The sequence below is a fragment of the Leucopleurus acutus genome (assembly GCF_964270905.1).
Source record: "Leucopleurus acutus genome assembly, chromosome: 3".
Taxonomy (NCBI): Eukaryota; Metazoa; Chordata; class Mammalia; order Artiodactyla; family Delphinidae; genus Leucopleurus; species Leucopleurus acutus.
Genome location: NC_139145.1, coordinates 162,109,702 through 162,135,878, shown reverse-complemented (window position 1 = coordinate 162,135,878; position 26,177 = coordinate 162,109,702). Strand labels below are relative to the sequence as shown.

The following is a 26,177-nucleotide window of genomic DNA, read 5'->3' as shown; positions in this document are numbered from 1 at the left end:
CCCACAGTGATCTATTATTAATTTTATATCATTTTTATATAATTTTATATTATTATTTAATCTATTATTTAATTTATTAAATAATCTATTTATTTAATCTATTATTTAATTTAGATTAATCTATTATTTAATGTATTAAATGATCTATTTATTTAATCTATAATTTATTAATCAGCACTTTATGAATATGACAGGCCATCCAGTTTGCCGCTACATTCCATCCACGTTACTCCATCCTGCCCACAAAGACATAATAAGAGATTTTCTTAAACGCCTTGTTGAAACCTGCCGCATTCCTAATCTCTGAGTGCCTGTAAGTGCTGACCTGCTTGGCGGAAGCTGAGCATTACTCTGAGGTATAGAACAGCTCTCAGGAGAAGAACCAAACACCATTAGGACCTACCCATCACATCCCACGGCACAGCCTGACCCAAGCCCCAGGGTGACCTTGCCGATCTGCCATTCACAGAATTCACAGAAACACGTGGTGACCCCCTCACCCACGGGGGGGATTTTGAAGCAAAAATGGCTACACACAGGTGGCCAGAGGATTCCTGAGTGCTGCAGAACCATTATTCAGAGACGGGTTGTGGTCACACTGCACGATGCCCATGAGGTCATGGGAAGCAGAATGATGAAGTACAGACTTTGAAGAGGGGCGGCTGTGGACAGGCATCTTTCTCACTCAGGGGGGCTACGTAATTTTCCAGGTCCGGTGCAAGGTGAAAATGCAGAGACCTCGCTGGGGATGCAGAAGTCAACCTCCCCTCCCCACCAGACTGCAGGCCCAACCCACAACAAACAGGAGTTCCCCACAGTATTGCAGCCTCGACTCTAGGGCGTGTTTGGGACCTGGATCCGGGGCGGGGCGGGGGGTGAGGCCCCTGCCTGCTCGCCACTCTGCTCATCGAGGCGCTGCTGGCCGGGGGGAGATGGTGATCTGTGCCTGAGGAGGACCCTTCTCATACCTGCGCTCAGGCCCCAGCGAGGGGCGGGCGGTCACAGTGGAACACAAGCCTCCCCCTACCGATGCAACCTGGCCACTGCCCTGGGCGGAGGACCCAGGGCAGTCATGTAGGGCGGGGTGGAGAGGGGGATGGTGGGCAGGGCTGGCGCCCAGAAGCCCATCCCGGGAGGAGGCCTCACACGTGAGCTGAGGCCCCACGCTCCCAGCGTGTGCGTCAGCATCCTGTTGAGCTTCACTGACAAGACACACATTCAACAATGGAAGTACTAAGAATTACAGGACAGCGGCCTCAGAGCATGAATCCCCAAGCGCAGGGCCTTCTGAGCACCAGGCTCTGTGCGACTGCATAGCTCACATGTCCATTTAGCCAGCCTATAAAGGCCTTTTTTCTCCTTAAAATCACTTTTAGTTCAATAAAAAGGCCATGGACACTTGCTTTTCTCCCAGTTAGACTAGGGACCTGCACCCGCATCAGCAGATCCTGGAAGTGAGCACATTCAGGAGCACTACGAACTCCTAAGCTTCCAGCTTTTGTAAATATCTTGCTGCAGCTAGATGGGCTTTTTATAACCAATTAAATTAAAATACCATTTTAAATTAAAATATCATTTCTGTTTACTAAGACAGTTACATGTACTTCTTTTAGCTGGTGTTAAGATAACGTTTATCTGACAAGGGGTAATCAAGACTTTGGAAACCAAGACAGGTAAACATTATGTAGGACAACTATAATATACACATACATATCATGGTAGGTAAACATTACGTATGACAATTATATGCTATTTATAAATATATAAAATTATATACAAGTTTCATACACATATAAAACCATATGTATGTAAGAATACCCATTTGTCCTATAAATACATACGGTATGGTCTAGCTGCTATTGGGAAGGTAAAGTTCTGCAACTCACTATGTGCACACTTTCTTTTAGCAAGTTGTGTCCAATTCTATATCCCAGTGGGATGACTGCTTTAAAAAATATCACATTGGGACTTCACCGGTGGCACAGTGGTTAAGAATCCATCTGCCAATGCAGGGGACGTGGGTTCGATCCCTGGTCCGGGAAGATCCCACATGCCGTGGAGGAACTAAGCCCATGCGCCACAACTACTGAGCCCGCGTACTGCAACTACTGAAGCTTGCTCGCCTAGAGCCCGTGATCCACAACAAGAGAAGCCATCGCAGTGAGAAGCCCGCACACGGCAACGAAGAGTAGCCCCTGCGCGCCACAACTAGAGAAAGCCCGCGCAGCAACAAAGACCAAGCACGGCCAAAAAAAAAAAAAAAAAACCACGTTACCCAGCAGCTGACTCATGTTTAGCTTGTGATAATTACAGTCCACGGATGATTTCTAGCCATGCTTGTATAGCATCATTTCTGATTCATTTTTATATTGGATACATTTGTCTATTTGCTTTTTTCTTCCTGTTTTTTCTTTCTTCTATGCTTTCTTCTCTCGTTCTCTGGTTCGGTTACATCATTTTGAATTTTAATCTCGTTTTCAAGTCACCAACAGCCAGAGCCCACTTGGTATTGTTGGGATGGTTTATGCCACTAGTCTCTACTCTGCTACCTGGGCCAGCTAAGAAATAAGACCCAACTGTATGCTCAGAGCCAAGGCAGGGTATAAGGAAAACAGGTAGGGATCCAGAGAAAATCTAAACAACTGTAAGGGTAGACCCTCGACTAATTGTAAAAGAAAAACAGAATAGAGGAGCCCCCAGATGATGCCCATTTTGGAATGGGCTGTGATTTTAAGCAGAAAATTTTCCCAACAAATTATGGGCTTTGGGGGCTTCCCTGGTGGCGCAGTGGTTGGGAGTCTGCCTGCCAATGCAGGGGACACGGGTTCGTGCCCCGGTCCGGGAGGATCCCACATGCCGCGGAGCACCTAGGTCCGTGCGCCACAACTGCTGAGCCTGTGCTCTAGAGTCCGCGTGCCACATGCGCCTAGAGCCCGTGCTCCGCAACAAGAGAAGCCACTGCAATAAGCCCGTGCACCTCAATGAAGAACAGCCCCCGCTCACCGCAACTAGAGAAAAGCCCGTGCGCAGCAACAAAGACCCAATGCAGCCAAAAACAATAAATAAATAAAATAAAATAAATAAATTTAAAAACAATTATGGGCTTTGACTAACATCAAACCAGTCTGCATTCGCCACCCATAAGCCACGGACAGGAGAGCTAGACACCCACCCCACGAAGATGCTTCACAAGGAAACTAAATTACACTCAGGTCACCCATCGTCTCAGCTTTCTGTGCACGAATCATTCAAGGCCACGGATTTTCCTGGTCCCTTACTGGTTTCAGGATGCCAGGTGTGCGTGGGGCTTGGGGTTGAAGGAAGGAAGCCCCGGGATGGGCTATGTGGACAATTTACACGATGGAGAAGGAGACGAAAGCACTAGAGTGATCTTCTGTGGACCTCCGCTCCACGGCGAACTATAAATCTCTAAAAAACTTTTTTTCGACTAGTTGTGTATCTATTTGATACACGAGGAAAGCCCAACTAAATCTTCCACTACTTCATGATAAGTTTTGCAAGGCCAAATTAAATGGCTCGACAGGATAAACTTCTTGTAAAAGCAAAGAAAGGGATAGTTCACAAAAACAAACAGAGCAACTTCTCTGGTAAGGGATGAAAAGGACATCCCATGGGATGTTTAGCTAATCCCATGTGTAAAAAGCTAACCCTCATTTCTGGGTAACGCATAACCCACTTTGTACTATGAAATGAAGGCTGTCAGAAGCTAAAATACACATTTTTGTCTTCAGAGAAAGGAAGTCTACGGACAAAAGCACTAGAACCCTCCATAGTTCTCATGCAGGAATTAATCTGTAGTGTTTCCTTTGTAGCTCTTTCAAAAGAGAGATCTAAAAGGGAGGTTTAGTTCTCCTTTACTGAAATATATAGAACCAATGACTCTGCCTAGATAGAGTCCTTCGTGTACATTGGCTTTATTTAATGTTATGGTGGCTCTAATCATAAAAGAAGGACCTCATATGATTTATCCAACACTGTTCAAAGTCCAGATCACATCTTTCTGGAAAATAATTCCGTGCTCTTCTCAAGTGTTAGGCATACTGGCAGCCATCTTCCTTAATATCGCAAAATTCTGAATCTTCTCTGAAGTTGGCTTCAATTTTTCCTGGTCTTTTATCCAGATCCTGCAAAAATACTGTCTGAAGACGCGATGTGAAACTAAACTATACACCACTAAGGGGGAAAAGAAGCTGGCAAATAAGCTATGACCCTCTGAATTGTAAAATGCATCCCAATTTCAAACCTGTGTAAACGTGAAGGTATGTCAAGGAGAAGGGGGATATACTTCTTAGGAATCAACAAAATATACGATTTTAAATAACTGAGAAAAAAGAGGGTAATCATGCAATGGAGCAAAATAATGACTCGATTCATTGCAAATCAGAGACTAAGTCAAACTCGAAGGCGTTTCTTTTTTTTTCACCAGAGAAGTACTTCTTTAGTTGTGATGACCAGAAAAGTGAATTAGAAGCAAGAGAGGTGAGAAGCATGAAGAAAAATAAACAGGCGAGCTTCTTTACAGAGGGAGGTGAGAAATTCTGGAAGCCACCCATAGGCAGGGAGGCGTCACACTGCAGCAACCAGAAAGGGTCCGAGTCGGGCTGGCTCCAGTAGAAACCGGTGGCGATAATCCAGTGAATTCAGGGAACGTGCCCAGCTCAGCAAGGCACGCTGGACAAGCCACAAGACAGTGGGGAGGAGCAGCGGGGAGTTTGCGTTCTTGAGCCCGGAGAGTGGGAGGGGCGAGGGCGCAGCTGGAGTGGAACCAAGTCCATCTGAGGTCAAGGCAAGGCGAAATCAGGCTTGCTTTACCCCAGCTCTGCAATGGAATTAAGAGAAACGCCACAGGCAAATCAAGTCAGGAGCACCGGGCCATGCGGTGGGCTCTTTAGCGCCACCTAGTGTGTAATGTCTGCCCATCCACCTTGCCTCACACCTGTCCCAGGTGGTCACTGCAGCTCAGTAGAAGCTGACCTCCAAGCAGGGTTGGGTGAGTCAACCTCTGCTGCCCCTTCCGGCTGAGTTACCAGTAAGTTAAATACTAACTCCAAGATTCCGTCACAGAAAGGAGCTAGAAGAAGAAAGAAGAGATCTGATCAAAGTCACGCATTGCAGTGGAGCACAGGAGGATAAGAGGGATGATGGCGGGGTGGCAGTGTACAGAAACCGGACAGTGAAACCCAGACGCACAGAGGGGGAAAAAGAAATAAATACGAGGTCAAGCAGCTGTTGTCATGGCAGCCCGGTTGGTTTACATGGGTTTGTATGCAAATGGCAATGAGATATATACTGTGTGTCTGCCCAGTGGCACCTGCAGAGTTTGAGTTTTGGCCCCAAACACACAGCTGTTAAGAAACACCTCCATCCTCCTCTCTACGCCTCAGTATTTTCATCTGTAAAGTGGAGAGTGGCTAGATAAGTCCTTCCCCAAACTGACTGACCATCACATTACTCAGGACACTTTTTCAAAATACAGATTCCTGGGCTCCATTCTGGACCTGGGAGAGACGAATCCTTGGGGTGAGGCACAGAAATCTACGTGTTAATAGCTAGGTTTGCAAACACTGAGCTACAATGATCTCCCCAGGCTTTTCCCATCCAAACATTCTCTGAGTCCATGAACCGTAAACCTAGAAGCAATACCTCACAACTGATCCAAATCCAAGCTGAACTTGGGGCCTCTTCCTTCATAAATAAATAAATGCATACACTGGGTACAAGACACAGTGGCAGGGGTTAAAGAGGCTTCTAAGAAGACTAGCTCTTGGGTAGGGGGTACGGGGGCCAGACATACAGTAATGAATTCAATGAACCATTATGGGCATGCCTGAGAAAGAAAGAAGCTGAGGCGTAATGAGGATTTACCATTTGCTAGATATTTTCACATCGACCTTGCAATTTTTGTTGGGAAGTATAATTGATTTACAACATTGTCAGTTTCAGGTGTTAATTTCAGGTGTACAGCAAAATGATTCAGTTACATATTTTTTTTCAGATTATTTTCCACTATAGGTTATTAAAAGATACTGAACATAGTTCCCTGTGTTATACGGTAAATCCTTGTTGCTTATCTGTCTTGTGTATAGTAGTTTGTACCTGTTAATCCCATACTCTCTCTTTTTTTTTTTTTTTTTTTGCGGTACGCAGGCCTCTCACTGTTGTGGCCTCTCCCTGTTGTGGCCTCTCCCATTGTGGAGTACAGGCTCTGGAGGCGCAGGCTCAGCGGCCATGGCTCACGGGCCCAGCCACTCCGCTGCATGTGGGATCTTCCCGGACCGGGGCACGAACCCACGTCCCCTGCATCGGCAGGCGGACTCTCAACCACTGCACCACCAGGGAAGCCCCTAACCCCATACTCTTAATTTATCCCTCCCTCCCACTTCCTTTCCTCTTTGATAACCATAAGTTTGTTTTCTACATCTTCATCTCATTTAATGCTCCTGCACCACCGATGAAGTTAATATGTGGAAATTATACACTCATAAATAGACTAGGTTAGAGCAATTTGTCTAAAACCGTCCAGCCTCTAATTGAAAGAGTTGGGTCTTCTTGACTCCAAGTCCACTTCCCTATTTACACACCATGTATGGAGTCCCTTGGCATCTCACTTTAACCAACCAATCTAAAGCACCAGAATGTTCTAGATAGCAGGGTTGGAAGAGCAATTGTCATATGGGCTCCTGCCTTTTAAACGCCCATTCAGCTGTGGTCACCCACTCATCAGCTCACATCCACATTCCGTTCAAGACCCCATTCCAATGAACCTGACCCTGTCCAGGGTCCCCCAAAAGGAATTCAGCCACTGTGCAGTTCCAAGACTGGCAGCGTTGCCACAGCTGTCGATGATCTTCTTGTGCCTCCAGCTCCTTCACTGTGAAAACCCAAGGATGCAAGCAACTGGACTTCAGCCCCGCTGCTTCCACATGGCCCCCACCCCACCTCGGCTCTGCCCTGCTGGTTGGCCTGGTCCAGCCCATCCCTACCCTCCTCCCCCTCTTCATGGGAAGCCTGGCCAGGGCTCTACCTCCCCAGTTCCAGCCAATCCCTTTCCAGGTGAAAGAACCCCGATCACACTCTAATACACATTGTCCAAGATCACGGGCACATAGATATGGGCCTCCTGGAATGACCGTTCCCTGTCAAGATGCTAGGCTCGGCCACAAGATTCACACAGCCCAGACCCTCTCCCTCCCAGCCTGAGGCCACGATGTTCCAGAACTAGGACTGAGGCTTCTACACCCCTTGAGCCAAGTGTCTGGACTGAACTGACCACCACAAGGTCCACTTCTACGTCAAGGTGAACGAGCCTGCAGCTGGCCCGGTCAGGCCCGCAGAGCTGAGGACCATCCTGTCTCTCCTAAACTCCCTGCTAGAAAATGAGACATTCTCTCAGGCTGCCAAAGAGACCAAGGCTGAAATAGTTGCACAAACGGTAAGAAACTGTGGATTAGAACAAACAGGTGACTTCAGATCCGAGAGACCACAGTATCCTGCTTGACACCTTGTCCGGCATACTTAGGATTGGACAGAAAGTTATACACTCACCACTAAATCCAAACAAACACACAACGCAGAGAAGCAGCTATCTAATTTGTTTCAAATGTCCAAAACATCAAGACTGAGCACTGAGTTAGTAATTCTGCCATCCTGGGAGGGCCACTTATCGGAAGGCCAAGATCAAGTGTCCTTTATGAGTGTACCAAAGCCGGGCGGGTCAGCAGGGCTGACCCAGGGTCACCCCGTTTATGAACACAGCCTCCCTAAGACACGGGCAAGCAGCCTCCCCACACAAACATTCCCTTACTATCAGGAAAACCATATCCAGTAGCCGTCCCAGGAAGAACATCACCTACGTTTCTTATTGGATGCCAAAATGTTCCCCAAAACCCACATAACACCCAGAACGGGATGTGGACTCTTGTCATCACAGTTTCCACAGATATATTCAGGGGGCAGAACAGTGATGACACACGTGGGCGTCTGTCCCTACAAAAGGCAACAGCAGGAACGGGTCAGTCAAAGCTGGAGATTACAATCCTACTTGGTGTGGCTGCCTGACCAACACAGGGTGGGAAATGTTTTCAAAACTTGAGTAAAAATAAAAAGGGTGTGTGCAGGTCCACTGGATGTCCTTCTAGTCGCTGGCATAGGACGGGGGATGTAGGCCATCACTCCCAGGGCACGGGGAGCCACGACCCCTGGAAACTCCACCTCCAAACCGGAGGCGCAGGAGAAAGCACAGCAAATATCTGGGCACCAGTATCCTGACTCAGGAAGGCCCACTCCGGGCCCACATGCCAATGGCCACTGTCCAGCTGGATCGTGACTGGCAAGGCCCAAGGCTTGTTGTGTCATCCGGGTCGGAAAACCCTTTCTGGTTCTTTCCTATGGGTCCAATCAAAAGAGAAAACAGAAGTGGAGACAGAAATACAGAGAGAGAGACAGAGATGCCTGTGCATCCGTGCACAAGGCATGAGAGAGAACCGGTAGCTGCCTCGTGGACCCCGGTACTTGAAATTCCCCAGACTGTTTCTGGAACATTCCAAACCAAGAGTAAACTTGAGATGAGAATGAATCTCCTTTGATGGCTGTCAATTCTTCAGGGTCCCCCGACTCCAAGCCCAGGACCTCCAGTACCCCTGGGCAGGGTTTGAGGAGCAAACCGAGCAGAGCCTCTCCCACCCACTCAGATGGAGGGTGCGTGTGAACACACGGGCAGGAGCGAGCTCCCCCTGTAACGAAACCGCCCTGTCCGGTGGATTAGTGGAACCTGGCCCTGGAAGTGCAAGGCAATTCGCAAATCAGGCTTCCAGCACCTAAGAAGTGATTTTTATTTAAAGTAATATTTTAATGTCTTCTTTTACAATTTGTGATTTTAAAACTAACTTTCAGTATATAGCACACACAAGCAGTAATATAAAATTTAATGGAACATTTTTAAGTGGGAAACTGTGATTCGGAAAAAGAACCATGGGGCAAGGGCTCTGGCCCGAATGAGTTCACAGCCGGGGTGCCACAGACGTGAGGCAGCTCGCTCCACAATTCTTACTGTTTCTGACAAATGAGGAAACTGAAGCTCAGAAGATTAAGTCCTTTAACTGGGCTCATCTTGCTAGAAGCTAGTTCACCTCTAGTTCACCCCTCCTCCTTAACCCCCCCCGCCCCCCCACACACACACACTAGCCTGCCTTTGAGAGCGCTTATTTCTACTACATCTCAGTCCAAAAAGCAATTGAGAGAGCTTAAATGTCCACTATAACACGGAATAAATACAAAAAGATAAGGAAACTGGCAAAGAGAAAATAAAAGACAATTACTCAGGTTTAAGCTTAGCCCACAGGAATTCAAACCATGAGCTGAGATGCAAAATGACAGCCACAAATTTGGTCCTGAGAAGACCTCTTTGCGGTAAGAACTTGATATTTCATCATTAGGAAAACCCTTTTTCACCCCAATAGAAGAAGGCAAACTAACACAGTGAACATTTCCTTATCTGCTTAATATGAAAAGGATCAATCAATAAAACACAACGAGTGTGTAGGTGAAGCAGTGAAGGTCACAGACCACCACCCCACGCTCACTTTGAGAGCCTGGGAGCCGCAATAATGATCTGAACAACAATGCAACCCTGACTTGTTAAAAGTGAGGTCAGTCAGACAGAGAAAGACAAACATCATATGATATCACTTATATGTGGAATCTAAAAAAAATGATACAAGTGGACTTATTTACAAAACAGAAATAGAATCACAGACAAAGAAAACAAACTTATGGTTACCAAAGGGGATGGGGGAGAGATAAATTAGGAGTTTGGGATAACATATACACAATACTATATATAAAACAGAGAAACAACAAGGACCTACTGTATAGCACGGGGAACTATATTCAATATCTTATAATAACCTACAATGGAAAAGAATCTGAAAAAGAACAGATACACATACATATATATGTATGTATGCATATGTGTATGTGTGTGTGTGTATATATATATATATATAAAAAACTGAATCATTTTGCTGTACACTAGAAACTAACACAACATTGTAAATTAACTACACTTCAATTTTTTTTTTTGCGGTACGCGGGCCCCTCACTGCTATGGCCTCTCCCGCCGTGGAACACAGGCTCTGGACACGCAGGCTCAGCGGCCACGGCTCACGGGCCCAGCCCCTCCGCGGCATGTGGGATCCCCCCGGACCGGGGCACGAACCCGCGTCCCCTGCATCGGCAGGCGGACTCCCAACCACTGCGCCACCAGGGAAGCCCTACACTTCAATTTTTAAAAAATGGTTAAAAAAAGTGAACCTCTTGGGATGTTTGTTTGTTTTTAATGCTTTTCACCGTTTGCCAAAAAGGAGCAATAAAAGAGGAAGACAAGATAGTGACTGGACGTGTTATAGGAGGGAGTAATGCCACCCGCTCCAACACCCGCAGATTCCAAACTCCCGAGGCTGTGCTAGAAGGTGGGAGCATCACCAGCAGGCCTGCCCTCCCGTGCACACCCGTGGGCGGCCGGAACAGCCCTACAGCTCTCTCTAATTAAACAAGGGAAACAAAGCCGTCCTTTAGCACAGTCCGAACCAACTTCTAGCAGAAAACCAACGTCCTCCTGAGAATTCCACCTGAGATTCCCAGGGCCAAATCAACTCTCCAAACATACAGACAACGCCCGCGAAAAACAATGCCAGGAAGCAGAGTAAGAGCACACGTGATGAGCAAAGGCGACAGTTTCTCATTAAGCTCTCCAAAAGAGCGACTCAGCTTCTGTGTTTATAACATGTGGCGTTAAACACCAACAATAGAAGAAAACGCCTCGACGCAGCCACGAAGAGCAAACACCAGGAGCCTGGCACTGAACAGGATCCACATTACAATCACAAGCTGGCATTTCAATCGGACGAGAAGTGAATGCGAGGTAAAACTCTGCTTACAAATGACAGAGAGATGCCTTTGGTCAGTTCTTCACATGTCTTTTTAGAATGACCCCAACCATGCAGTCAGCAACATCAGAACTTCAGACCTGCTTTCCCCAAAAGGGATTGGCTATTCTGAACGAGGAGGACAGGAGTTCTTTGGCAAAAGGCGTTTCAAAAGCTTGGTAAAGACACAAGGTCAAGACGCTGCCCCGGGGTCACACTCAGTAGCAACACAGCCCTGAAAACCTGTCTCCTTGGCCGACTGTGATCGTATTTGTCATCCCATTGCTTCCCCAGAAAAACGTTTTTTCCTTTCACGCACTCGATCTTGATTCCCACCTGTGTATCATTTGCTTGTTCACTTGTTTACCATTTGCTGACACCAAACTGTAAGCTCCATGAGGGGAGGACCCACTCTGTCCAGATCACCAGCGTCACCCCAGATGAGGTCACCACCTGGCCAGAAGCAGGTGCTCAGTAATGCGTTTCTGCATTGTGGCTCATCCCATGTTTGTTGAATGGATGAGTCAATTAACGTAATTAAATAATCATGCATGTAATTAACGTCATCATTAATCATGAACTTCCTGAAGCACACTATCATAACAGTAACAGCTTGCCAAAATGGTGGGGGGGGAATTGCATAAGGAGCGTGAAAATGTTTGCACAGTTTTTGAAGACCTTTTGAGAAGCAACGGATAACACGATGGCCCTGGGACCCTGGCTTAGGTTAATTTGTATCTCTTTAAAGGGAAGTCAGTCTGGCTCTCCTAACTTGCCACCGTGCTGAATAAAGCCCTGTTGCGAGCTTTACTGTGGTATCGACGTGATTGGTCAGGTCAAGGAGGATGGTGCCCTGGGCAGCGGATGGCATCCTCATCACTGGAGCAGCCATGCTTATGTGAAAGCCACACCCATACACAATACATGTCTGGGCTTCTTTCTACACATCTGGGAGTTCTTCTAACTAGAAGCCAAAGATCATCACTGACATTCTAAAGACAATACCCAACCGTGGTTCTTCTGTCAACAGCCATGCTTTTGAATGCCACAGGCACACGGCAAGCATGTCATGAATCTTGGGCTCATGAGCCTTAAGACATCCACCTTCTGCGCCAGGCAAACCCATACACAGCAGAGATTCCACGGGCAACATCAGAGCTACAATACTCAGTGATATTATTAAAAGTGAAACATTTTGGGCTTCCCTGGTGGCGCAGTGGTTGAGAGTCCGCCTGCCGATGCAGGGGACGCGGATTCATGCCCCGGTCCGGGAAGATCCCACATGCCGCGGAGCGGCTGGACCCGTGAGCCATGGCCGCTGAGCCTGCGCGTCTGGAGCCTGTGCTCCACAAAGGGAGAGGCCACAACACTGAGAAGCCCACATACCACAAAAAAAAAAAAAAAAAAAAGTGAAACATTTTAATGGAAACTATCAATTTCCACGCTGATAAATGAAAGCTAGTAGTCGTTCATGCTAGTTAATTAAAAAACAGAGAAAGCAACTTTAGGATCATATTTTCCATTTCCACTAGATTATATTTTAAAAGCTATTCTAATGAACTTAGAACTTGAGGCAAAAGTGAAACTTTATTGTCAAATATCTTTAAATATTTAGATTCACTTATAAGATAAAGGTTAAATTTAACATATGTACCATTTTTTTCCATAAACTGTGAAAATAAACTGGTTTAAGGCCCTCACTAAAGCTTTCTGATACTCTACACGACGCGACAATGCAAGCTGTTGTTTTGAATTTATCCCAAAGGTAATTGGAAGTTAAATTCATAAGGTATGCAAGAAAATATATATTCATTCCTAAAAAGATGATTTAATAGATGAAGTGCGGTTTCCAAACTACAGTCAATACCTGCAAGATATATCCATTCATGGAACAGGAACTCAGCTGACAAGAGGAATTTTATATAATGTCCCTTCCCCCAGCTTATGAGCCATTTCCTCCACATACAAAGATGGATTTGGATTTTATGAAATTCATGAGCAACCGAGCCCCAGGGCTAGAGACCACAAGGTTGCCTCCTGACTCCTGGTGCAATTCTCCTCGGGGGACCTGGGATGGGCAAGTCAGCAGCGGCTGCAGTCTTGCACACCACCGTCCCGGAACCCTGCTGTCTGAAAGGGTAGCTTTAGTCCTTGCTTTTATATTTTGTTGTTATTTCTCAGGAAAGCCTTGAATTTTTTTAAGCACTGAGGGCATGCATGCTTTTCGTCTGTGATCACCCCGTATTATGTGCACCAGCTACAGGAGAGCTGGAAGAGAAGAGATCAACAGCTCTTCTCAAGAGATTTTATTAACAACAAAAAAGCCCTTAAGCTGGGTTTGACAACAAATATAGCTATTAAACGGACCGGGTCGATGTTCATTTCAACAGGTCTTGGTGGCGTTTGAGCAAACGTAACTGTCCATTTGTAGTTCAGGAACATATAAAAATATTTCCTTTGAATAATAAAGACATTTTCTAGTGACAAGAATTCTCCCTAGGAAAGGTCTCCCAGGATCGAGGTACCCTCATCATTTGAAAGAAGGTGGTACTCCATCAGCTGGATGGTAAACATCTTGCTTTGAGTAGACGTGCAAGTCAAATGCAAGCCATGACTACTGAGGACGGTAGAAAGTCTCCTTTTGTCAAAAGTGACTTTTACAAACTCTGGCTTATGTGACAGCAGGGAAGAAGGGAGGGGGACGTCCCGGGGGAAGGCCTGAAGCTCACGGCTAGGACCTTTGGAGGGGCCTGCTGAACCTTGGGGAGGTCTATCAATACACCAACTCCAGACGCTCAAAACCCCAGAGGTGCGGTTGGGTCCGCTCAGCAGAGTCTCCACACGGGCCTATAAGATCATGTGGTGGGCAGTTCTGCCCTTGGGAACACTGTGATTCCACCTTCCTAAGCTTCCCCGTGCTCACGGCTTCCACACTTGCTGGCGTGCAGTTTTCAAAAAGGGTCGCGTGGTCACCAGCTCATCGTGGGGCCTTGGGACTCAGTTTCTTCATCTATAAAATGAGGGGGTAAAACTGAAGCAAGGATTCCCTACCTTTTATTTCATCATACGGGTGCCTTCTTTTGAAAGGTTTTAGCTGCTAACAAAATACATAGCACAGTCTACTAGGTCAGAGTGAGTGCAACCTTGTCACGGAAATAAGCCTCTTCCCCAGCTGTCTGAAATACCGAAAGCAGGTCAGTACCTCCAAAGAGCTGGGGAGCTCGGGGTCCTAGGTGATTCTAATAGATTCATGCTATGACTCCTGGGCTGAAATCTGCGACTCTGGATGTCCATTTCGTTCAGTGCTACACAGATCAGCAAAACACACACCCAGGAGCGCCAGTGTGGCTTTCTGGAAGCACACGAGCAGGAAGGGGCAGCACCGTAGCATTTGGCTCCAAACCAGACCTCGAATGTAAACAGTGACACTCGGGACCCAAGGTGCCCTGGTCTATGACAAGTTAGGACACTACTTGTTTTGAGTGTTGTGCTGATGAGGTCAAGGTATGAATTCTCTCTGCCTTTTAGTTCAATTAGGCCCAGCCTATCCTAGGATCGCAAGTTCCTGCAAAGCCGGGCCAGGTGCCAGGCTTGACGCCCACCCCCCGGGGCACGACTCCGCCAAGCCCGTGGCAGCCAGCCAGGGTAGCAGCCCTGCACGATTCGGGGGGGGGGGGGAGGGCGGGGAGGTGCCACTCAGGCTCTTTTCTGCGTGAGTCACCTTTGGAGGCACAGAGAAGCCCTGCGTTCAGTTCCGTCCATCTCGAGAATGGACCACCGAAGTCAGATGCAGCCTTTACATGGCAAGCAAACACTGAGTCCCGGAAGTAAGAAAGGCAAAAAGAAATGCTTTAAGCTTGCCCGAAGATCTAATGCACAAGCTATAATAACACAGCAGTCAGACTGACTCCTTACCCAAATACCAGAAACCAGAAACCAATAGCTGGACCAATTGCAGACCATCTATAAGAGATCAGGCGTTGGAAAGGTATCCATCTGCAAAAAGCAACACTGGAAGCAAGCGCGAAAGGAGGGCAGTGCTCCACAATTCTAAGGGAAGATTATTCCCCACCCAGAGTTCTAAACCGAGCCAAACCGGCAATCAGCTGGAAGGGTGGGATAAACATATTTTCTGCACACGAGTTCTCCAAAACGTGCTAGAGGCTGTCCTCTCTCCATACCGAAGAGCCCACCAAGAAAGAGTCCCGTAACAGAAAGCAGACAGACGCCAAGAACTCAGAGCAAACACAAGAAAACCTTCGACCTTAAACCATCATGAATAATCTCAAGGAGAAGAAACGGGTGCTGCTGACTCTCCTGACCCTGTTCTCAGCAGGGGTGCAGTAACAGAGGCTCTCACACAGGAGAGGGGGAACGGGGTGACGACGCAGATGGCCTGCAGGGACAGAAGACCCAGGGGACAATCAGACTAGATCAGAACCGGGGGAGGAAGACTCCAAGAAGGGTGGCTCCCAGGGAAAGAAAGAGAAGAGAAACTGAAGTGGGGGTCTGATAGAGTTGACCTTTATCAAAAGGAGTTCTCCAGAAATGCTGGAGAGTTAGAAAGATCGAACAGAAAAAAATGCTAAGAGCAACAGCAAAATAGAGTTGTACAAGAAAGGGCCTGTAAACGTGGATCTCCTTCCCCACGAAAGCGACAGCCAGGCTCATCCACCCTCAACCCGCTCAATCTCAGGAACTCACCCTCCTCCTTCAAAGAGAAATCAGCTGCCACTGGCAGGTGACCCTTAGCCACCTGCCCTCCAGGTGTGCCCACCTTTCCCCCTGGTCCTCAGGTGTCAGAGGAGCAGGTGTCCTTCTAAGCCCAGCCGCCACAGGCTTCCCCAGAGCCCCCTGCTGTCCCTCTTCCCTTCCCCTGTCTCCACCCTTCCCTCTCCATTCCCCCATCCTCACAAATGCCAGCACCTGTCAGAGGACCCATCGGGCATCAGCAGAGCAGGTGGAGAATGGCATGGGGGCGGGCTCAGGACTCTGCAGAAGGAGTGAACACAGGGAGGCAGGAGACTGGCTCCACGCTGAGGGGCTGCAACTGGTCTCCCGCTGATACTTCGAGATAAGATACCAGCAGGATCACTGGGCCCGGATCAGGTGAAAGCACAAGTGAGATGACTGGCCGGAGACAACCCGGAAAACTGCCCCCAGGTAAGCAACCTAAGCCACCCCGACTGCACGCAACTCACTCCAAGTTCGCCTGTGTGTTCTTCCACATGTACTGTGCTTCTAATAAATGCTGTCTCTATTTCACAGTCTTGGTCCCTTTGCTGAATTCCTTCCTCAAAGACAAGGACCAAGGTCCTTCTTCCACAGCTGGAATCAACAGAAACAGCTAACAACAGAATGCTTCTGACATTCAAAATCGGCTATTTTGGTAGGCACGAAAGCCAGGCACCGGGGAGAGAACGGATTTCCTAAACTGTCTGAACTCCCGTTGGCCAAGTCAGGATCTGGCCTGAGGACCAAATCCCAGAGGGGCCCTGGAGGGCAGGGTAGGGAGTTCTGTCCTCCACAGAGACTGAGCCACGATGCTGCAGCAGGGGGCGGTGGTGAGGGGCTGGGAGGAAGGGAGGGTCCCCCTTCTGGTGTGACTGGGAAGGCCAGGCCCTCATGCCGCCCAGGAAGGAGCACTTGCCGATGGAACCCCAGCAGACCCGGCTGCGACCTCACCTGGCTCCCAGGGAACCCCGCTCTCTGGGACTCGCCGCGCTCTGACCCTCCTGCCGAAGATGCTCCTTCATCACCACCTTGCTGAGGTCAGTTTCCTCACACTCTCCCCAGGCTCTCTTCTCATACAGCCCAGCAGGTGGTCCCTAGGAAACTTCACCACCCCCAACACACACACATCTGTACTTCAACCCAACCCGTCCCCTGCTGCAACCCCTGAGGGACCCTCAGAATGGTTAACACCAGCCACTCCTCATTTACCCTCGGAGGCTGAGTCACTCCCCCACCCCCTCTCTTCTCCCATCCAAGCAATCACTCAGTCGTCCTGATTTTATGGCCAGTCTCCCCACCCCGCTGCCTCTCTTCACCACCACGTGCTCCTGCAGAGGTGCCCTGCCCCACCTCTGGCCCCAGGTTCTCGCTCCTCTCATTCACCGGCGGGGGGCGGGGGTGGGGGGCGGGTGATGGAAGCCGGTAAGCATAGTCTGGCACACTCGCTGCATGAAGTTCTGAGCTAAAACTAATGGTGTCTCCTGCTTGCTCAACCAGCGCCAGCCACACTGGACTCCGTGCTGTTCTGCAAACACCCCCAGCCCACTCACCCCAGGGCCTTTGCACACCCTGTTCCCTCTGCCTGGAGCATTCTGCTGCAGAAGTAGCTGCTTGGATCCTTCGCTAATGTGCTCTTCGGGCGATAGCTCACAGTCACTCCTCTGAGAAGCCTGCACTGACTACCCCAGAAAAGTAGCACCTCCTTGTCCCTCCCTGTCCCTTGTCCCTGCTTTAGTTTTCTCCACAACAACTAGCTTCTCCTAGCATTTTGTGCATTTGTTTATTGTCTTTCTTCCACCATTTCCACCACGAAAATATAAGCTCCATGAGAAAAGGGATCTCATGCTTTCTTGTCCACTGTTACATCTCTAGCACCAAGAACAGTGTCAGCATGCAGTAGACAATAAATATTTGTTGAATTTTTGAATGGAGGTCTTAAGATAAAGGGACTATGGCTATATGACAGTATATACATGATGGTACTTACATAAAAGTAATAGACAAAGACTGCTTATTTGATATAGTCCAAATTCCTTAGCACAATCCAATAGTAAACTCCTCAGAAAGTGACCCCAATGTTTCTCTTTCCAAACTCACCTGTGGATATTCCCTCTAGAAAATAAAATACCTGTCCCACCCCTCCCCTCCCCTCCCATCCTCTCCCCTTCCCTTCCCCTCTCTCTCTACATAAATGAATAGTGATGAGTGCTACTGTGTACCCTGTTCAAGCTTCCATCAGTTAACTGAGTACCTAGCACATAACAGCTACTCAGTATGTATTAGTTCTCTTCCACTTTTTACATACTGATTATCCCGTCTTTTCCCCAATCTCCATACCCCCACTTACTGCCTAAGGAAATCCTATTGGTTCATCTTGGCCCATGTATGATAATTTAGTGCTCGCAGCATAACCTGAGAATTACTTGCTTACTAATCTGTGCTTCTCACCAGGGATCAGAATGTGTCTTAGTCATCACTGTATTCCCAGCAGCTAGTGACAATGATACACCTCATTGATTTGTACCCATTTCGATCAATCAGGCAGCTTAAAAACATTCACGCACAACAGGATAAGAAGGAAAAACAGCAGCAAAAAGAAGCTGAGGGAAAGTTATTACACAAATAGGCACAACCATAAAACTGTGCAAAATCACTAACGATGAGCTTTGCGGTTATCACACTAGAGAAGAAAACCTGCTGGGTTTCTAGAAGGAGCCTTAATCTGGTAGAAACAGCCCCATTTCTTAGGTCCTCAACCAGCAGTTCCTGGTGCTAAAGGACCAAGGCCTAGAGAACAGCCTTACATGGGAACTCGTGAAAGATTTCCTGGGTCTAAGAACAAGCACATGAGGCCACTACTCAAGAAACATTTACTGAATATGAAAAACGTCCACAACTATTTTCAGTGACCTGAAGCCTTTCTATTTTGCAAGACCTTCCTTAACCCAGCCCTGCCCTGTCCAGGCTAGGGGAATACCCTCTAGTCCAGTCCAGTTCACTAAACCTTCTTGAGCATCTACAGTGTTTCAGATCCCATGCTGGTTCCATGCATACAAGAATAATAATTTCTCTTTCCCGCTCCCCAATGTACCCTCAGCCTGAGGCAGGTGAGTCTCCCCAGAGTGACAACATTCAGTGCGCGTCCCCCATTTATACCTGGGTTTGTCCCATGTGGAAAGCCCTCACCGTTAACCTTACTTTTATAGTTACACCTTCTCTGCTAGGCCTATACATACAATAAATCGCACAGAGCTTTCATCAACTATTCCAAACCCCTCTGATATCCACTATTCCTAAACTGTAAAGCCCTAGAAACTGTGGCATACGATGTAGAAGTGTGGTGCATTGTTTCAATCAATTCACTGAACCAGCCATGTCTCCTAAAGCAGAGAGTAAGCTCTCAGAGCCAAGTGCAGACCTGGGACTTCTGGTATACCCCATGGACCCAACACCACGTGGGCCTGGAGCAGACACTCTTCCACGGCTCCTGATGCCCAGAGGGAGCTGAGATAAGGCGAGGGACGTGAACTAGACTCGCTAACAGGCTAAAAATGATCCCTCTCAATGCAGAACCCACCCTCTCCCAACATAACTATTTTCACCCCATGCTGAAACTATTAAGTGAAATTCTGTAGTACTGAAAAATGTAAGCCCTGTTGATTCCCATATCTGTCTTCCATTATTCCTTAGAGTGACAGAGTTGTTTTTTTTAAAAAGAAAGAAACACTGAATTTGCAGAAAAGGACACGGCTTCATCACCCAGGCCCGTGACCCAGGTTAGGACTGTGCTACTGAATATGGGTAGCCAGTAACCACATGTAGCTATCTGAACTGAAGTTTAAGTTCAAGAAAATTAAAAATACAGTTCCTGAGTCACACTAGCCACATGTCATAAGTTCAATAACCACAATAGGCTACTTGCTACCATACCAGACAGTACAAACGTCAACTATTTCCATCACTGCAAATATTCTATTGAATAGTACAGGTTAAAGTCATCGTTAACAACTCAGTTAACTTCTTTGGGCCTGTTTCCTCTTGTGTAAAAGGGGAATAATACCTGCCTCACTGGCTGCTGTAAGACTTAAATGAGGTGCTAAACGTGAGCATCCTTAATAATTTTACTAGTTGTAGCCTGACGAACTACACCTGCGTATATAGTTATATACGCAGGTATAGTTTGATGGCAGCAGCAATCATTAATAGTAGTAGCTGTCAAAGGAGTTACTATCAAGTAGAATAAAGAAATTCTGTCTCAGGCCATGTGAAGAGAAGGATGCTGTCCAGGAAGATGGGGAAAAGCACACACTGGTTGTATCATCTCAGAATGCTGCATCTGAGGAGGAATACGTACAAACTGAAGCATGTTTAGAAGAGCCTGGTCAGTGGAAGGAGCCCAGGATTTCTCTTCTGGGGGAAAGAAGACTCAGCAGAAATGGAGAACAGAACAAATCTTGAAACAGACAGAGGACTGTCCTGGGGAGGGAGCCCGGACCTTGGGCAGCTGTAGAGATAACAAAGAGGTGAGCTTAACTCAGTATAGGAAAAATATTTGCTAGTCAGAGTTGTCCAGCAGTGGAAATGTTGCCTTATGGAGAAGAGAGTTCAGGATCCCAGAAAGTGCTCAAATGCAGTGATTCTCACACTCGAGTCACCTGGTGAGCTGGAGAAAATTCAGATGCTCTGGCCCCACCGCAGGGATTCTGGCTCATATGTGTGGGGTGGAGTCCACGATTTGCATCTCTAAAAGCACTCAGGTGACGGCCACGATGATGCCAGTAAGAGATCGCTCTTTGAGGGGCACTGCTCTAATGCAAGCTGGCCCAACCCATTAGCGATGGCACAGAGGGGCTCTTGACATCAAGTGGGAGCTGGACCCTGCAACCTTCCAAACCAACTCTGAAGGACAGGCCTCCAAGGACTCTAAGTGGGTCCTGGGCATTCCAGACTGCACAGGTGCCCAGCCTGAAATACGGCAAAAGTCAGAGGACCCAAGGTCTCCTGCAGGGCATGCCCTTGTGTCATCACCTCAGGCTAATCAGTTTCTTGCAGTTGAACCATTTATACAAGTGGAGGGTAATGTCATCAGGTAGTGCCAGATGCTCTGAGGAAAGGGGCCCAGCATAGATTTCTCTGCACGCATGGTCTCCAACGGCAGGTTCAAGACTAAATCACATCCGAGCAGCTTTCCAGGCTGCATTGTGTGGCATTCGGTTTCAGTATCGTGACCAGCAATGAGAGCAAGAAGAGAGACATAATCCTCCAGCCCCTGCTACCCCAGGTAGCTGCCACGTGGCCATAGAAAGCATGGCCAGAGCTTGCCACACTCCTCTCACCAAAACCAGACATTTCACACAAATATTTGTGCCTGAATTTTTTCAACAGCTTTACTCGTAATAGCCAACCGTGAAAACGACCCCAAAGAACTTCGACTAGCAAATGGATGGACAAATTGAGGTATATCCCCGAAGTGGCAGCCTAGCCAACCGCGACGAGCAACAAACTACTGACGTACACAACAGGGATGAATCTCAAAGCCTTATGCTGGGTAAGCAAAGCCAGGCACAGACACACCGTATTGTAAGGTATCATTTACATGAAACTTCAGCAAAGACAAATCTAACCTATAGGAACAGAAAACAGATCAATCCCCGGGGTGCCTACAGGTGGGAAAGGAAGCCAAAGTAATCTTTAGGAGTGACGGAATGTTCTAGATCTTGACTGTCATTGTGGTTCCATGGGCGTTTACATTTGACTGTTCACTTAGAGTGTGTGCGTTTTATTGACAGTATACCGCAAGCAGCTAATTCTTTAAAAACAAAAGCAGATGGGTATTTTCTGTTTCACTGGGTTCATTCTGTTTGATGGTGTGCTTAAAACTGGTGTCACTGGTTGCCCCTGGAAGGAGACAGGTAGCCAGTGACAGGTGTCGGAAAGAGCCTTTCCAACTGTTTACCATTTTATACTTTTAAACTTTTGAACTGTGAGGCTGTATTGACCATTCTTTAATAAATAAAATTTTAAATTAAGAAAAAGAATTCACAAACATGTCCCTCATTGGTAAAATGAGAGACCCAACCCTAGGACTATTAGACTGTTGGGCGATCTATTTCAGGTTGCGGAAACCCTGCTTCTTGAGACAGGTGCTACAATGGTCTGTATTTTATCAAACTCCTCTGAGCTCTGAGTGAATACCAATTTTTTTAAGCGTTATTTAGTATTTTTCAAAAAATATATCAAAGATAAGAATGCACACACACACTCATAGTTTTAAAATAATTATAACTTGAACACCAGGTAACTTCCACCACTGAAGTCAAAAAACAGAACACTGCCTGTACTCCAAAACCTTCCACGTGCCCTCTGTCATCAAACCTTCTCCCTCCTCCCAGGGACAACCACTCTCTTGATTTTGCAGATAAGAATGTCTTCTATCAACATATCTCTGATCAGTACTGTTTAGTTTTGCATAGTTTTCAAAAAACCGAATCATTCTGTACATACTGTGTGCTTTTTTTTTTTTTTGCCCAAAATTACGTATGTAAAATTCATCTGTGTTGTTGCCTATAGCTGTAGGTTATTTTCATTGTTCTATATGTTATTTTATGGTAGGAATAAATGTACCACAACTTACTTGCCCATTAAAATATTCATGGGCACTTTTACAAGGCATTTTTGGGTCCCCATTGCCTACAGAAAATACAGGTCCAAAAACAAAGTATGACACTCGAGGCAACCACTGCCCCCGGATGCGTCTCCAAAACACCCAGCCACTCTCATCTCCCCTACTTTTCCCCACCAACTCATGTGGCATTGCATCAGTCAAATATATTGGTTGAAACATTAAGTACAATTCCTGAGGACTGGAATGCTATCAACCATATACTAGATCTACCCAAATCATTCCTGTCCATCCAAATCTGACTCGAGCATGATCTCCTTATGAAGACTCCACAGTCCCTTCTAGCCAGGATGCCACCTCCCCCAAAAAAACTGCATCAAAATGAACGATCCCTTCTCTGACTCTTTACCACTCGCTCCATTCAGCCTTGAGTTATACCCATTTGTTATGGCCAAGTCTCAGCTTTTGTGCTCTCAGTGCACAGCACTAAAATCTTGCAGATAATGGGCAGGTAATAAATGTTAGAGCTTTTGAACCCAGGCTCAAAATCCTAAACGCTAATGCTGGTACCAGGTACTAAACAATCAAAAATATGCATTTAAAAAGTTCATTTCCCCAAAAATGACATCAAGAAAAGTGCCAAGGGCTTCCCTGGTGGCGCAGTGGTTGAGAGTCCGCCTGCCGATGCAGGGGACACAGGTTCGTGCCCCGGTCCGGGAAGATCCCACATGCCGCGGAGCGGCTGGGCCCGTGAGCCATGGCCGCTGAGCCTGCGCGTCCGGAGCCTGTGCTCCGCAGCGGGAGAGGCCACAACAGTGAGAGGCCCGTGTACCGCAAGAAAAAAAAAAACAACTACAAGTGCACATCCCCCTCTGACGCAACAATTCCACTTCTGGCAATTCATCCTAAAGCAATACTTGCTTATATGCAAAATAATGCATGTTTAGGCCATTAGCTATAATGGTGTCATAGCAAAAGTTGGAAACAATCTTAGTCCATCAGTAGGAGACAGGTTAATCCGTGACATCCATACAGTGGAATTCTGTGCAGCTGGAAAAGAACAAGGAAGTGATCGCCAAAGTACACTAAGAAGAAAAATAGTCCAGATAGTATTCCACAAATTGCATAGAATATTTTGCATTTGCTGAAATATGCACTATCTGGAAAGATACACAGGAAACTTGTAACATTGGTTGCTTCTGGTAGGGAAGTGGATAGCCAGAGACAGGCATGGGAAAAAGCTTTACAGAGTGTTTAACCTTTTGTACCTTTAAACTTTTGAACTCGGAGGCTATTGGCTATTTTTTTTAATAAATAAAATTTTAAATTATGAAAGAGAATTTTACCTCATTGGTAAAATGAGGGAGACCCAGCCCTAAGACTATGGGACTGTTGCCCAATATAGCATCAGACACTATATCGTCCTTCTTCTGAGTGCCCACTGTAACTTCATAACAGGTTGCAGAACTATGGAATAAACTCTAGAAACACTGATAGCTAAGAGACCCAAAGTGCAGTTAATTCACGTTCGGGGGTCTAATAAGAAACAGCTCGGGCTTCCCTGGTGGCACAGTGGTTAAGAATCCACCTGCCAATGCAGGGGACACGGGCTCGAGCCCTGGTCCAGGAAGATCCCACATGCCACGGAGCAACTAAGCCCGTGAGCCACAACTACTGAGCCTGCACTCTAGGGCCCATGAGCCACAACTACTGAGCCCACGCACCACAACTACTGAAGCCCACGCGCCTAAAGCCCGTGCTCCACAACAAGAGAAGCCACCACAATGAGAAGCCCGTGCACCACATCGAAGAGTAGCCCCTGATCACTGCAGCTGGAGAAAGCCCGCGTGCAGCAACAAAGAGCCAACACAGCCAAAATAATAAATAATTTTAAAAAAAAAAGAAAGAAAGAAACAGCTCATTTCAGGAGAAAAACCAGGACTAGCACAGATCTGCAGAAAAACCTTCAGGTTAAAGGAGCTAACCTAGAAAGTAGCAGGCTGTGTATGTTTCGGTCATTTATTTGCTCACTTTAAGCTTAAGAAATCTATGTCCTGTAACAAGTATCCACTGCTGAAGCTCTGCTTATTCTGCAGTGTGTGGGTCATGCTTGTCATGAGGACACAGTTGCAGACAAAGAAGGTTTTTCTCCACCCTCCATCAGACCGGTAACAGATAACAGGGCACGACCTTCAGTGAAGGAGCCACACACTTCCCCCGTCTTTAGAGGTGAAGGGTGCTTTTTGAAGAGACAAACCTGTTGATCAGGGGCTTTTCACAGAACATTCCTGTGTATTCTCTCTGTTCTTCAGCTAAAAACACGACTGTTTTCCACACTGCACACCTGCGGGGCACGGTGATGTACCTAATCCACCCGTTTGCCGCCTGTTTTCTCATCAGGGAGTAAAGACAGTAAACCCAACCCTCCAGGGAACGGAAAAACAAATCATTCAGTGCCCATCTCAGGTGGCTGATGGACACAGGCTCAGTCTTCAGCGTGTACCTAAGCTGGTCCAGATAGGCCCGCTCTGGGTGCAAGAACGAATGCAAGTTCAAGTGTCTGTGCTCTGGCAGGCTTTGGGCGAGCAGGTCAAGACCTGAGAGTTTCAGAAAGCGAAGACCAAGTGCACTCTGGGCACACCTGTCGGTCCAGGTGCGTGGGGTCAGCCCACCACCTCTCCCACGAGGCTGCATACACACACGGAGAATGACAACTGTTTACAGGGAGGTGGGTCTGGAGGAAAGTTGAAGTGTGTCTACCTGTTTGAGAAAGGTGGCCGAGAAAGTGGGCCAGGGCTGACACCTTCCTCCGCGGGGTCCGACGTGCACCTCCCCCCAACCCCGGCCCTGGGCGCGCCCTCCGCCCGCCCCCGAGCGCCCCAAGGTCACCTGCCCTCCCCGGCGTCCCCACCCACCCCGAGCTCTCACCAGAACAGCAGGTTGGCCCCGACGAAGGCGAGCAGGCTGCGCAGCGGCCTCTTCCAGCTCAGGAGCTCGTCGGCGCGGCAGCCCAGCCACAGCACGGGCTCCCCCAGCAGCCAGGTCACCGCGGCGGCCACCCCGCCGGCGGCCTCCTCCACCTGCCGCCCCGCGCCCGCCGCCGCCCCTTCCTCCTGCGCTTCCCCTTCCTCCTGCTCTTCCCCCTCCTGCTCCTCGCGGGGAGCCCGGGGGGGCGGGGGCGGGGGCGGCGGCGGCGGCGGCGACGCCTGCTCGGCGACTGCGGGAGCCGGGCATCCCTGCTCGGCGGGCTCCGGGGGCGCCGGGCTCGCCATCTTCGGCGGCGCTGGCGGGCGGGGACTGGCACGGGCACGCGCGCGGGCGCGCCTAGGTGTCGCGCCGAGAGGGCGGCGGGTCCCGGCGCTGGGCGCGCACCGCGGGGCGCCGGCGGCTGGGTGCCTTGTGACGTCAGCCCCTGCCGCGGCGGGCCGCCTCCCGGGGGAAGTGGGTGCGGCCCAGTTCGCGCGGGGCTGGGCGGGGCCGGGCGGCCTCCCCCAGCCGCCCCGGCGTGTGAGCGGGGTGGCGTCCCGGGGGTAGCGGGGACCCCGCCCGGGACCGAGGGAGCGTGACCGCCTTTTCCCTTCCAGCTGCGGGGGACGGCGCAGTAGAGCACCGCCGCCCGGCCATTTATCTAAAAGGGAGTCAGGGCCACGGGCGGAATCAACTGGAATCCTCACTTTCTCAAGCCACCGATCGCCCAGCCCGCAGCCTTACCGGGCGTGACGGGCACCCCTCCCCCTGGCAGCGCATTTCCGCCGCCAGCGACCCGACGCCCCCCGCCCCCGCCGCAGGCCCAGTGCCCTTGCAGGGACAGATTGCACACCCATAGCATAGGTCTTCAGTACTCTGCGAATAACGTGATGATATAAAGGTTGGAT

The 26,177-nt window shown here is 48.3% G+C and overlaps 1 protein-coding gene across 2 annotated transcripts in view; it reads right to left on the bottom strand.

Moving 5' to 3' along the window:
• RETREG1 (reticulophagy regulator 1) overlaps positions 1-25,574 on the bottom strand; it is a gene marked incomplete at its 5' end in the record, with an annotated part of 122,908 nt that extends 97,334 nt beyond the window's left edge. For both annotated transcript variants that reach the window (XM_082836919.1, XM_082836920.1), the window contains one exon: positions 25,231-25,574. In XM_082836919.1, the coding sequence (XP_082693045.1) occupies positions 25,231-25,574 (344 nt within the window). The remainder of the gene's footprint in view (positions 1-25,230) is intronic.
• Between the last annotated feature and the right edge of the window lie 603 nt (positions 25,575-26,177).